A 14,605-nucleotide genomic window follows, 5' to 3' on the forward strand; every position below is an offset into this window, starting at 1 on the left:
CTAATGACCTATTACATAAACTACAAACATGCTCACTGAATTGATTTTTTTTAAAAAAATGTGTTGATAGCTGAAATGTACATTTCCACAGCTTATCTGATTGGGAAGTTCGCTTGTCATGTGCCTAATGTATGCACTCTTACTATTGGTTTGGGGTTTTTTTCTGGTGAAAAATAACATTACTGAATTTTTTTCCATCCTTTTAATTCTAATTGCAGTGCACTTACACAAAAAATGTTATTATTAGGTATGGCAATGTGGTGGACAGTTGGAGATCATGCCTTGCTCTGTTGTTGGCCATGTCTTTCGCAGCAAGAGTCCCCATACTTTCCCAAAAGGTACTCAGGTGATCACACGTAATCAAGTTCGCCTTGCAGAAGTCTGGATGGATGAATATAAAGAAATATTTTACCGGAGAAACACAGAAGCAGCAAAAATTGTGAAGCAAGTAGGTGCTGGTGGTATATGAAATCACAGTTGCTGTGTTGAAACTTTTGGTGAGCAAAAGTTATTTATTGAGGAAGCAGGAAGAAGGAATCTTGATCTTTTAATGAAAATACAGTTCAGTTTGCTCAATGCTATAGCCCCAACAAACATGAAAAGCTTAAATGTTTGGGTCATGACTTGTTTTGTGTGATGGGTTTTTTTAATTGGTAGGGTTTTGTCATACCTTTGCTTAGTGTTTTTACTTAAAAGGCATGGATTGTTGTTTAGCTTTATTCAATGATAGGTATCCACCCTGTGTCTATCTGCTTAAAGACTTAAGTTAAATACAGGGAGTTTGGGTGTTGGTTTATTTACTTTTGTTAGTGTTCTGGAAATTTGGTCTTTCACCAACTGGAATATAGAGCTTGAAAAACTTTTTTTTTTTCTCTTTGTATGGTATGGTAATTTTTAGTGAATATTTTATCACTAGTAGCATTAGATTTCCTAATCTTAGCAGCTAGGCAATGGAATTTTGACTAGGAGATTCTGCATTATACTGGCTATTATGCTAACCAGTTAATGAATCCAATTCATTATTTCAGCTCACTCTTTTTAGTGAGATCAGATAACTTTAGAGCTGTCATCAGTATGGTCTTCTTTGCACTTTCCCACTTGATGGCATTATGTTAAAATCCTTTTGGGACTAAGGATACTTATATTCTTTCCATGTTGCAATCTATTTTTTGTTTTGCATTGTTTTGAAATGCTGCAGGCTGTATGTCAGTGAAGTTATGATCCTGAAAAACCAACAGCTTTAGTTGTTTGGTTGTTAACCAACCTTAGTAGTAAGTTATTAAAAAAATCCCCAAACCAATAAATTAAATTTAAAACTTGTTTAATGCAACAATGCAGGATATAATAGATCTATAAGTGCAAAATTTACATTAGTTGTGTTAACATTTTTCTCTTCCATCTTTCCTCACTTCCTTTCCTCTAACAGAAAACATTTGGAGACATCTCTAAAAGACTTGAGTTAAGGCAGCGTCTGCAGTGTAAAAATTTTACCTGGTATCTCACTAATGTTTATCCAGAAGCATATGTGCCAGACCTGAATCCTCTGTTTTCTGGATATGTAAGTTAACTTTTTTTTTTTAAATAGTCTCCCATACTCCAGGAGTTTGCTCATCTTTTGTGCCATGTTAGCTGTAGCACTTGCATTTCACTCGTTATGCATTGCTATCATTACTTGCTCTAGACATTTCTGTCACTACTCTGGACAAACAATCTTTTCTTGCATACCTTGCTATTTGAATATTTTATTGCTTTTTCAATGATGATATGAAATTTAAGCTAAGCTTCTTAATAACTAACAGTAGCCTTACTTCATGGGATCTTGCATCCTGCTAAGACAGGCAACATTCTGCCTATTGCTAGCAGTTAGAATGACACAGTAGTACTAAGCCAACAGTGAGGGATTTCCTGAATTCTCAAGGTAAATTTAGCTTTGTATAATGGTAAGTCTGAGAGAATGTTTAGTTCATGCTAATGAGGAAAACTGGACAGTTGTGTGCTTCTCAAAATACTGTTTATGATGAGGAAAATGTGTTTATAGTTACACATAATTTTTGTAAAAGATATTTTTTAAAGACTATTGCATTTTCTCTGCCAAATAACTTCTTAAGTTACATTGCTAAAACCCAACAAAATATTAAACAACTAATAATTCTTAGCTTGATGTGAATGTGAATGTTTAGCAACGTTTAGCACTGCCCCTTCCTCCAGCTTTGAATTTTTCTATGTCTGTCTGTTCAGACTATAATTTTAATCAAAGTAATCTTGATACCAGTAGCTTATTAATTCAGTTAGATGTAGTTACTCCGCTTTGGGTTAGAAAAAATTAACTCTGAGCAAACAGGAATTTTAGATTTGAGTGTAGCAGAAAGTAAAAATGAATCAACAGCTGCAACTGTTGTTAGGACAAAGGTTTTTTGTGCTAGTGAGACAGTTTAATTTTTTGTTGTCCCCACTGCGCTTTTTTTTTTTTTTTTTCTGATAACCCTCTTTCTTTAGTTAAAAAATATAGGTAACCACATGTGTCTGGATGTTGGTGAAAATAACCATGGTGGCAAACCATTGATTATGTACTCTTGCCATGGACTTGGAGGAAATCAGGTAAAATATTTGATACCTAATTTTTATGAACTGTTCTGTTCTAACTTTACCATATTAAAACTTTTAATTTATTTTGGAGAAATGGACTAATTTTAATATGCAGTTCCTCTCTCTTTGTGTTTTCTTTCTTTGAGATAATTCATATATATTGTTCAAGGAAAATTTCATACTGCTCTTCATGTTGTGTCCCACTTATAACATGTTATGTTCAGCATAGCATTTCAGATTTTTAACACAATCTCACTGCTTCACTTGATCTCCCCCTTTCTGTGCAAACTTTTTCATCCTACCCTTACTACTTTCTTGTAAGTGTTTTCTTCTTAATTCTTCCTATCCTTATGCTTCCTCCTATTGCTTCTTTCTCTGCCACCAGGACTTGCACTGTCAAGGAAGATGCTGGTGGGAATTCAGCCAATGGGAGACCAAGTGGCCAGGCCTGAGCCACCTTCCCTATCATGCTTGCAGCCTCATAGTGCAAGGTCAAAGTGGTCTATCCTCTACTGGCTAAAGCAAGTGAATAAAATTATTTGATTTATCCAAGAAGAGCTCTCTGATGAATAGCTCTTGGAGGCAAAAATGGTGCTCTGTTTCTTTTACAGTATGAATTGCAACAGATGTCAGAGACTGAATCCTTTAGGCATTACTGTAATACTCATAAAAGCAACATCACCTTTCCTGCACAGAAATCAACACTTCTATGTTCCTTAAAGAATTATTTGAGGAATAAAGTTTATTAACTGTATATCCTTAGTAACTGAAGGTCCACAAAGGTTTAAAACTTTTTGCAGGAATATAGTTGTAATTTTTATTTTTTTGAACAAAATCTTCAATCTGAAAAGCCATCCATTGATGTCACTGTAAAAACTCAGACACATGATCCTAGTTAGTTGATGTTTTCCTAATAAATTTTTGCGGGAGATGGAATACTGTCTAGATTAACAAGTAACCTGTTATATTAACTTCTTACAGTATTAGACATTTTTAAAAAAATATGCTGTGAATTAATGCTACATCAGCCTTTTTGCATTGTCAGAGTCATTAATGAGGGAACACTGTACCAAGACACTGTATTAAGAGGTCTGCTGTATGCTTCTATTGTCATCTCTCTCTAAATAATCTTGAACTGTACTAAAACTCTGTGCTTTCAAGTATTGTGGTTTTTCTTTTTCCTTCTGCCATGAAATAACAGTCTGAATCCCTTTAAATGCCAGGCTTGAGACAATTTTAATGCAGATTGTTCTGCTCAAGAAATGTGTATGTATTCATTTACTTAGCCCTCATGACAACACCCTGTTTTCAGTTATATTGTGTTCTTTACTATGCTTCAGCAGTGTAGACTGAAATTTTCTATGCATTGTGGTCCGTATATTTGAGACAGAACAAAGGAGTGGAAGAGAGAATCTGTTTTTCAGAGTTGTACATCAGTTTGGTTTGGTTTGGTTTTTTGCCTAGAAGAAAAGCATTGGAAGGGGCTGCCCTGGGAAGTGGTGGATTCTCCATCCCTGGAGATATTTAAAAGGAGACTGGATGTGGCACTCAGTGCCATGGTCTGGTAACTGCAGTGGGAGTGGATCAAGGGTTGGACTTGATGATCTCTGAGGTCCCTTCCAACCCAGCCAATTCTATGGTTCTATGAATATTCTGGGGCTGTGAATTCCAGGGCTCGCAGAGATTTTGTAGTTCAGAAGATTAATCCAAACAGATTAAGACAGATTAACAGATTTAAAGTAAATTATTATGTCCAAGTATTAAGTGACTAAGCAGGTCACACCTAATGGTACCTGTTTCTGGGAGTAATGTTTGGTGCAGAGAACTGAGTGAGATGCCTGCTTGTTCCTCAGTGCTGTTCCCATTGATGCTAAGGCAGTGAGGAGGTGGAGGCTGATTGGACAGAGTTGAAAGCCACAGGGAGCTTACAGCCTGATCTTAGTAGTCAAAAGAAAGACGTGGTGAAAAAGGCTGTCATATGGAGCCAAGAAATAGTGGTAATGGAATGTAATGATAGGAACTGTGCTGTTTAATGAGGAAGAAAGGGAAGAGACCAGGGTGGTAGGGTAGAGTGAGAGGTACAAAATGACTACTGTTCCTACAGCTATTTGAAATAAATCCCTGTTAAGACCTGAATTCCTCAGCCTTAAGAGTACTCTGCTCTATGGCAATCAGTATTTTTTCATGTGAAAGATTTTTGGTTACTCTAAATAAAAAGCATGATCCATCAATGGAAATTGAATTAAAGATTTTAAGAAATGACAGTATTTCTTATATCCATTTACCTATCTCTTCAGTTTATCTCCTAGAATTATTCCTGGGGGAGCAAGCAAGTAGATCTTGGATCATAATGTGTATGCACCATGTGTAATTTGCAATTTATACATCTAAACTTCTAAATATATTCCATTGCATCATTAAAAATACTTTTAGTTTTGTAAATACTTTTAAAGTGTGTATGCTAAAAATCAGAAAATCGATTCTGTGGTCTCAAATTGTTGATAAGAAATCTCTTTGTGTATTGGACTTTCAAAGTATTAATTTAGTTTTATAGTCTTGCTTGTATTTATTTACTGACATTTTAAAACATTATTTAAATAGTACTTTGAATATTCTGCACACCATGAAATTCGACATAACATTCAGAAGGAGCTTTGTCTGCATGCTTCCAAAGGACCTGTGCAGCTTAGTGAGTGTAACTACAAAGGGCAGAAAACCTCTGCTGCTGGAGAAGAGCAGTGGCTGCATCAAAAGGTACCCAAACTGCTCAGTGCATCAGCATCTTGTCAGTGATCTTTTACATGAGTTAATTTTTGATTTCCAATAAGAGAGAAAATCCCAACAAACCAATCTGAAGCCAAAAGGGATTAAGTGTATTTCTGGAAGCAAAATGTAGATAATGTCAGCTTTTTAGTTACCAAACCAAAACTTGACATTTTCAGTATTTTAAATGTTACCTAGAAAAATAGTTGATTTCCTTTAGTGTGTACTAGGGCATTCCACCTGGCATTCAATCCAAATGTTATCTTTTACATATATATTTTTTTAAATTTCTAAACAAACCAAGGTGGCACTTGCATACTACTCATACTTGTTTGCTAACACTCCCCCCCCATATGACCTTACTCTTTTTAACAATATACTTGAGAGAAAACAAAAAGGCAAAATAGTATGATCATTCTTCACTTTTTTTTCCTTCTTTTTTAACCACTTTAGGATCAAACTCTGTACAATGCAGCACTACACATGTGCCTTACGGGAGAAGGAGAGCATCCGAGTTTGGCATCCTGTAATCCATCAGACCCCTTCCAGAAGTGGATCTTTGGCCAGAACAATTAATATTTCATATTTATATGCCAGGAACATTTTATTTAAAAAAAAAAAAAAAAAAAAGGATCCCTTTTAAACTGTGGTCATATCTGTATACTGCTTATTTAAGTGATACCTACTTTAAATGCAAAATGTTTAGAAAGTTTACTTTCCCTTTTATTTAAGTTGGATATAAAATGTGTCATAGGGGGACTTATACCAAAGATGATTGACATCCTAATTAAGAAAAATGTTTACAACCTTTCCATTACAAGACTTTAAATGTTGCCGATTGCTTCATGGATCCTGTAGTCCTCTTTCATCTTGGGGGCTGTATGTATATTGGTTTTCCACATATTGTAAGTACTTCTGAAGAAGACTTGCTTTCTCTATAGGGTTCCGAGATACTGTATACTATCTAAAAACCAAGAGTCTTTATATGTATATTTCTAAGCTCAATTGGTTTACTGCATTTATTATTTTTAATAATTTACTTTATTCAGTGAGCCTTTCTCAGTATTTTTTAAGTTTCCTCATTTGAAAAATTAAATATTTGATCTTCGGGTTAAAGCCAAATTGTCTACTACACTTTGTTCAGCTTTTAGCAAGTCAGTTCTTCTTTCATGGAATTAAAAAAACCCACCTCACTGAAAAATGTATATGTGATTATTTTAATACAAAAACTGCTTATTGTGATATTAATCTCCTATTTAGGCAAAAATTTGTGTATAGATTTTTTTAATATTTCTTGAATTTTGAAATGTGTATTGTAATAGATTTCTGAGCTGCTTAACATTAACACATTTTTCCAGCATTTTGTTCACTGTTGCTTTTAAATTACATGTTGTCTTCTAAACCCACCTTTTTTTGCCTACCTTCTAGTGATTTATGCAGTGTTTATCTAGCAGGTCTCTAATGTTATCTGTACATGATGGATGGATGGATGGATGGATGGATGGATGGATGGATGGATGGATGGATGGATGGATGGATGATGTGGAGGTTTTTTTATTTCCAATAGAGGGAGAGAGCCTTTGATTAATTTAACTGCCTGGCCAGTGAGTTCAGCTTCTGAAGAAAACCAAGAAGAAATAATTTCAGTAGTTGTAAGTTATCTGAAAGACAGCAAGCAAGACCAGCAAGAATCAGTCAGATGCATTAACACAAGCTAATTTCTTTTTCTGACTTCATAATCATGCCTTTCATTCATGTCTTGCCTTCCATAAGGCTTTTGGTGACACCTGTGAGAATACTCTAGGATGTTAAACCGGTATGACTTAAAGTAACTTAAAAAAGGCTGCAGTGTGAAGGGTTATTAATGCCACTGAAACTGGAAACCTCTATGAAATGTCATTGCACCAAGATCTGCTTGTGCCCTCTGATAAATATTTCCATAATTCAGTAATGGAATACAAAGTATTCTTATTACTTTTGCAGATCAAACCAGTATCTGAAGGGCAACAAATGCTTTTGACAAGCAGGTGGAGTTGAAGAAAAACAGGATGCAGATCAATGAAAAATTGATCAGAAAACATGAATAGAGGATGGAAAATCAGGTGTGCCATGCTGACCCTCAGGTACGAAATGGAAACAAGGCGTTCAAGGAACCTGTTCGAGAAGACAAGGTATTTAGCATAACTTTTTAAAAGGACTTCTTTTATTTCCTAATTCATGTTACACAGCAAATGCATTGTATTACTTTTAACACCACTGAAGAGCAACCTGTTTCTCTTACAAACTTGTCAGGTTGCAGTTTACACATATGCAACATAATTTATCTGCTCATTACCAGTTTTTCATTTTAAAGGCTCTTATAAGCATATACGGTGAACACTGATTCTTTCTACTAGTGTCTCACTGAATGTTTTCTGAAGTCAGTACAATGTCTGTAAAAATGCTCTGTTTAAAAAAAAATCATTATTCTTTCTCCTGTCAACTTAAGCTATTTTGTTAAGTCTAAATAATTTCACAGCTTAATCAATTATGATTATTGTATTTTTTCCAAGCCTACAGAATGGAATATTTTATATACAAAGTTATAATTTTGTACCTAATTTTACTAGACTGTAAAGACAGCCAAAGAAGGTTAATTCTTTCTTGCCAGTAATGTCTTAAATATTGTACCTAAAGTTTAGTAGATATTGAACTACCAGGTAGGAGTATCTAATACTTGGGTTCGTGAAGAAGAAATACATATGGTAGTGTCTGGTATAAGAAGGGAATGCCTGTAGTAGGATGGAGGATTGAGTGACCGAGTATAACAGCAACAACAAAAAAAATTGTCAAGGGAAGAGACTTAGTGGGAGGACAGAAATTAAATGGAAGAAAATGCAGGTTCAAAAATTGAGAATTGGGTTGGTGTCCTCCCCAGTCTTCTATTATAACCAGTTTTGTTTCCCTCCATTTCTTTACTTTTTTTTTTTTTTTTTGGCTCAAAATAAGCTGGAAGGTGGAAGGATGTGCAACCTAATGTGTAATGGTTCAGTATCAGCCAGTATCAGTTGGTCATGTCTTGGCTATGCAGTTGCAGAAAGAATTATCTACTTCAGTGAATTTGTGTTTTGTGAAATTTAGAAGTACTACAGACAGCTACACATAGTCAAATTTTCATCCAGGTTCAGTCATGACTTTGGCCTAAAATCACAGCTAGCAGTTAAGTCCTGGGAATGGAAAAACTTTTCACACTTGTAAATTACTATAGTGAAAATAGCATAGTAACTTGCATGATGGAATATAAACAGTCTGTGCTGTTTGCAAATGGCTGCTCAGGACAGCTGCAGAGGAAAGGTAGATTACACCTACCAGGTATTAACTTGTAAATAAGGAAAATAATTTTCTGGCACATTCAGATCTCAAGAAAAAGGGGCCTTCTGTCCATCTGGTAGAAGGAAAACCTTATGGAGCCTGAAGGAACATAATATTGGAAAGCAGTGACAAAGGCAGAAAGTTGGGTGGTAAAGTTAAGGTCTGAGTGGACTTGAAGAAGTGACTATGAAATGCTAGGGAGGAAGAAGAGATGTGGGAGGCGATGCAAGGCAAGCAGGGGTTAGGTTCCTCTTGGAGTGAGTGTGGGTGAGCAGTGCAAATAAGGGCAGTGAGAGTTTGAGGAAAAGACTTTAAAGCAGCAAGGAATCTGGAATCTGTGACAAGAAGAATATTGTCAGAAATGGCATTCACACAGGAAATGTTTGTGGGTGCTTTAAGGAAGTGTTCCAAGGTTAGAATCATAAAGTCCTGATGAAGTTTTTTTGGGATGACCTTCACAAAAATTCATTAAGTGATTTTTTTGGAGTGCCTTCTGTCAGAGAAGTCTAGATGCTTTCTTCTCCATTTGGCTAAACCTTCTATACTTCAAACACTCAGTGCCATCAGGAAAAACTTGAGTGATTGACAGTGGGTATGCTGTCAGGAAGATCATCACGTGTCTGGTCACTGGGCAGTTGACAGGCTGCCTGCTGTTGCAAAGGAAGACAATTATATGTTTTTGTCACTTGTTGGTATAATTGCTTTTAAAGGGAGTTAAGTAAAACAACATTTGTTCATGCAGAGTACCTTGCATTTTAAATAAAAATCTTTGCTTTATTATTAACCTTTGCTTTGAAATTAAATTATTTCTATGAGATAATAGGATGTGTAATTTAACAGGGGACAGCAGTTCACAGTGACACAGCATGCTTACCTAAAGAGTTGAATTGTGCTACTGCAGGACCAGGAAACATTCAGTGGATATACTTGCCTGACTGTTAATCCAAGAGCTCTTGTTTGTATTTTCAAAAGGGACCGAAATGTATTTCATGTGGAAAAAGGAATAAGGGGAAGATGAAGGTAGTGAGCTCAGAGCAAATCATGGCTACTACTTGCCTGTCTAGATAATTGGAAATTAAGAGCTGAAGGCCACCTATTGACTTAAGGCCTGTGGTTTAAAGTGCAGACTTGAAATGCTTTTGCTGCTTGTGGAACAAGAATTGGTTCCTGTGGTTGGCTTGCCTGCCAAAAGCTGGGCTTCTACTTTAGCTCTGCCATTAGCTAAAGCAGCAGCCGCCCTAATTGTTGGCAACAACTTGGAGCAGAAAAGATGGGATTTTGGAGAAAAAAAATCCACACAAGCACACGAGGGCCAAACAAAATGAAGGGCAGCCTGTGCCTTCAGTGTGAAAGGGAGGGGAGAGGCAGAGAGATAATGTGCAGCTGCAGCTGCATTTCAAATACTTGCTTGGGATTCCCCCAAGGGAAGTGCTAGAAGGACTAGAACTAAAAATACTTTTAGTATGGTAATTTCCAGTATAAGTGGAAGATCTCTTCTGCAGGGCTGGTTTGCCACTATCCAACGCTTGGCACTCAAACCACTTAAACACAAATGTGTAAATAAGTGTTTCAGCATTCTGCCTATGTAGTGCATTTTGTGGTGTGCATGTAAAACTAAGCCATACAAATACAAGCCTGTGCAAGCTAAATCACATTTTAGGGTTAGAGACAATGAAATATTTGTTGCATAATCCAAAACACATAGTAGAGAACTAATTAATTTCTAGCAAAAGTAGTCTAGGATGCTATATCACCATACCTTAACCAGTTTAAAGTCAGATTAATTTTCTCAAGATGGGCTACGCTGCACTTTGTATCATGTTCCCCGTCTTTCTAGAACTTTCTTTTGCAGTAGCAGGAAATTTCTGCTGAAATGTGTTTTGAAAACATTTAGGTTTGTCCCTTCAGCAAATATCTTCATTTGTCCTGCAGACCATCATGGTCATAGTACACCAAAACATTGAAATCATAAGCCTTTATTCTCCTTTAAACTAATAAGTAACAAGCATTTTATTTTTTAAACGGATGGATCATACATCTGAAAAGCAACTAGAAGTGCCTCACATTATCTACAGTTCTTATGAATGTTACTAATGTTCATGTAATTGGCATCAGTTTGTTGCAGCAGGCTCTCTGGCTCTTTTACTGTCATTTCTTAAATTTGAAGCACTTTCAGCAATGGTCCTATAGTCTTCTCTTCCCCTTGGAGGCCAAAAAAAGAAATACGAGTCCCTATACAGCATGTAAAAATTCATAGCTCAGTCAGATGTCTGTGTAAAACCATTGAAGGTTACCAGGAAAGGCAGCGTTGGTGTTAACCTCAATCTCACCATTCTCTTACTCATACAGGAAAGTAATCAAAAGTGCTGAAGAAGGCTTGGTTTCAGGCAAGGACAATGCAGCCTTACAACTCAGCATGACAAAGCAGGTCCTAAATGTTTTGGAACTACAGGACCTGTGTCTCTGGGCATCTCCTGCCCACGAATAAGAAGCCCCACTGGTCCTTTGTGGCTCTGCCTGGCTATGGCACCATTAATTAGACTGGTACTGCAGCAGCTCACCATACCTGAGGATTTTGCATCATCACCCTCAGGAATAGTTGCTGACTTATGTGAGTATTATTAATAGATCAACTTAGAACTGCACCTTAGTGTTAAATGTTCTTCCTTCTGAAGTGGGACCCTGATGTCTTGAAGTGTTGAAATTTGTTTTAAAAATTTATTATCTTAGTATGGCTTAGCAAGTCCTGGAGCAGCACTGCTAGCCATAGGTCATGGCAATGCAAAAAGCAGCCTGATAGCAGATGGTCACCTATTCCATTCTGTGTGACTCCTAACAAGTTAAAAACAAATGCTTCCTTACATCCCTTCAGAACTTTTTTTATCGTGTAAAGAACATCTGATCTTTATCAGTTTTTGTAAATACAAGTAATTTAGCCATACATATAGTCATTAATGCACACTTAAGGACAACTTATATTTTACAAATGTACATCTTAATTTTTATAAATATCAGAATAAAAATGTCAGAGACCTGCGATTCCTAATTATTTTTCATAATAAAGCCATAGTGATCAGCAGTTTACAAAATAAAGCAGTTGTCCTGAAATTTAACAATGTTTTATATATCACTGCAGCCATTGAAATCATTTGTTGTATAAAATTATTGCAAATTGTCCACCAGAGAGAGCTGTTGAGGAAATTTTTCCCAACATCTGTTGAACACCACTCTTTCATTAACTTAAAACCAAAATTATTAAATTAATCATGATGGGTGCAGATGAATCATGTAGTTTATTCCATTGACCAGAGGAAAAGTGTAGGCAGTGGCATAATTAAAGGGCAAATGGATATACTTAACAAGACATTTCTTAAATATTTCTTAAATATTTATCTGCTGATTGAATTAAAAAAAAAAATAATCCAAACTGAAACCGTTTCTCCTAATGCTATCAGAGTATGAAGAATGGGAGAAGTGCTTGAAATTTCACAGAGTGTCTTTAGAGGCTCTGCAGGTCTTGGGGAGGAGGTGCAGCACTAATTTGGGCTCTCTTGTACGAGAGAGGAAGCTCTGGTGACTGTGGTAGAAATAAGCACTGTCAGTCATGATGTAACGTAGAAACCTGTTTTACTTCATTGCAAACAAATGGACAATATATATTGTACAATATGTAATAAAAATACAGTCAATACAAGTGCCACTAATTAACAAAAAAACTAATGTTAAGACATAAAAATGCTCATTTTTTAAATATATACACTGCAGTAATAAGCCACAATAAATACATCAAATTCAATATCATTCATAATAAATACTGAAAATATAAATACAGAAGAATACAGTTAATTTGAATAAATTATTACAACATAAGGTCTAGGTTAAGTTCTGTTGAATAATATTGTAGCTTATATTACCCTTTGGCATCTTTGATGTTACAATTTGTTTGAAAAAAAAAGAAAGGAAATTAAGGAAATGTGTAGTTCATGAACCTTAAAATGATTTCCATGTACAGATTTTAAGATGAACTTTCTTTCCCTTCACTTCATCAAACAGTTCAAAAGCAGCAGTCCAATTAAGTATGTTGCTTTACTGTTGAGATCTCCATAATTTAGTATGCAAGATTATCTGTAATGGAAAATGTTGAGTATGTAACAAATATTTTTCTCAAATCAGTGAAGTTAGAAGTAATATATACATTTTAAAGAAATGGCTGCAATTACACCACAATTTTACTAGTTCCATTTGAATGGATTACATGTTTGAAAGACCATCAGATTAAGTGCTTTTGAATCCTTGCTGTGGTTTATTATTAACCACTTGCCAACAGAAATTTCAAAAGCAATTTTATGTTCTTATGGAGAAATATATATATACACACACAGAGAGAGTTCAACCTTCTAGAAGACAGGGTTAGACTAGACAGTGTAAATGATACATAGTTTGTATTTGTTAAAATAATGAAAACACTTTACACATAAAAAAGTAGTAAGTGTTGGTTTTGTTTGTTTTTTACAAAATTGCTATCTAGTAGCTGTAGATGGAAACAAATCGAACTAACCAATTGCCATGTTTTATGTTAACAGGTATTAACCAGCACATTTGTATTAATAATTTTATTTGTAAAAGTTTATTACACCAGAATGCAATTTAACTTAAAAGTTCAACTTTACTAAGACAATATTACAGACTGAGGCTCTTAGGAACGGATTTGCAGTCTACAGATTTTGACTATTTTTGCACTGTTAAATGTCTAGCGCTTATTTTACATCAAACACTTTTAAAACATGTTTCACAAACTACACTTCAGACATATTTCCATAGCAGTGCCTAAAATCAGTCAAGTAACAGAAAGGCCCAGGTGTTAAGCTTTGTTTACATGGGCATTTTTATGTGAGGACTGAAGTGGTGGTATTTGTGTGAAATGGCTTAAGAACCACCCTGCTTGGTTCTGGTTTTGTTTTAGAGAACCAGCTGCCAGTGAAATCTTTTCAAGAAGCTGAAAACTCATTCTCAATTTGTTTATGAGAGACTCGGAAAGAGTTGCCTGGCTCTTCCAGTACCCCAGCAAGGTTGACCTTCTCCCATATCCAACCCAAAAGTTCATTCTTAAGAATGTCTTCAAAAAGTTTAAAGGTGAAATAACCTAGAAGAATTAGCTGCCATGATGTACTAAGTCTCATTTAAAAATCCCAAACTAAAAAAGCTAATAAAAAGGCCCTCAATTTCTTCTTTGCTTTTAGTGTCCCTTTTTATCTGAGAAAGACATTATATTAGAACACATGCCTGGAACCAGATTTAACTAAAATGATCCTGAATGTGACCTTGCTGTTGACATAGTCCAAGAAAAGACATGACAGCAGTGCTTCTAGGGTGTTGCTTTTGCTTTAAAGTTTTTACCCCATGCTTTTGGATGTCTTTTATTTAATGTCTGCCTGTGTACAACTAGTATGGAAAAATAACATTTCCTGTTTGCACTGAGTTCATGTTTGTTTTAAAATGTATTAAATAACAGAATTTGTGTTATGATGTAACATAGCCGAGCTTTTCCATCCTTGGTCTGAGAATACCTTAATTTCCTTTTTCCCCTCCTTTTTTTTTTTTTCAATATATGTCTTCTTTTGCCCTTTAGGAGAGAAAAAAATATCCCATCTATCTATCCCTGGCCTTCATCCTTCTTTTCCTATAAAATAACCTTTTTTATCCTCCCCTCACTCTCTGCAGGGTATCTCCACCCAATCCTCAAAACTGAGGATTATCTTGATCCCTGTTAGAACATTGATGTTCATTTTTATCTTCCACCATTTTTTCTGTCCATCAGGAAAAGCTAATCCAGTCTTCATGGCTTGTTGGAAAATTGCACAGTTTGAAAAGAACCATACATATGAGTTAAGCTTCTTTTGACTTG

General features: G+C 35.5%; 1 protein-coding gene across 2 annotated transcripts in view; it reads left to right on the forward strand.

Moving 5' to 3' along the window:
* GALNT3 (polypeptide N-acetylgalactosaminyltransferase 3) overlaps positions 1-14,605 on the forward strand; it is a 29,817-nt gene that overhangs the window by 14,064 nt on the left and 1,148 nt on the right. The window contains exons 7-12 of one of the 2 annotated variants that reach the window (XM_071747473.1): positions 248-448; positions 1,427-1,558; positions 2,497-2,598; positions 5,188-5,340; positions 5,803-7,472; positions 11,050-11,311. In XM_071747473.1, coding sequence (XP_071603574.1) covers positions 248-448; positions 1,427-1,558; positions 2,497-2,598; positions 5,188-5,340; positions 5,803-5,925 — 711 coding nt within the window. In that variant the 3' untranslated portion in view covers positions 5,926-7,472; positions 11,050-11,311. Of the gene's footprint in view, positions 1-247; positions 449-1,426; positions 1,559-2,496; positions 2,599-2,971; positions 3,142-5,187; positions 5,341-5,802; positions 7,473-11,049; positions 11,312-14,605 lie in introns of those variants that run through there. The other variant, XM_071747475.1, reaches the window with a different exon arrangement.

The sequence above is a fragment of the Heliangelus exortis genome, chromosome 6 (assembly GCF_036169615.1).
Source record: "Heliangelus exortis chromosome 6, bHelExo1.hap1, whole genome shotgun sequence".
Lineage (NCBI taxonomy): Eukaryota > Metazoa > Chordata > Aves > Apodiformes > Trochilidae > Heliangelus > Heliangelus exortis.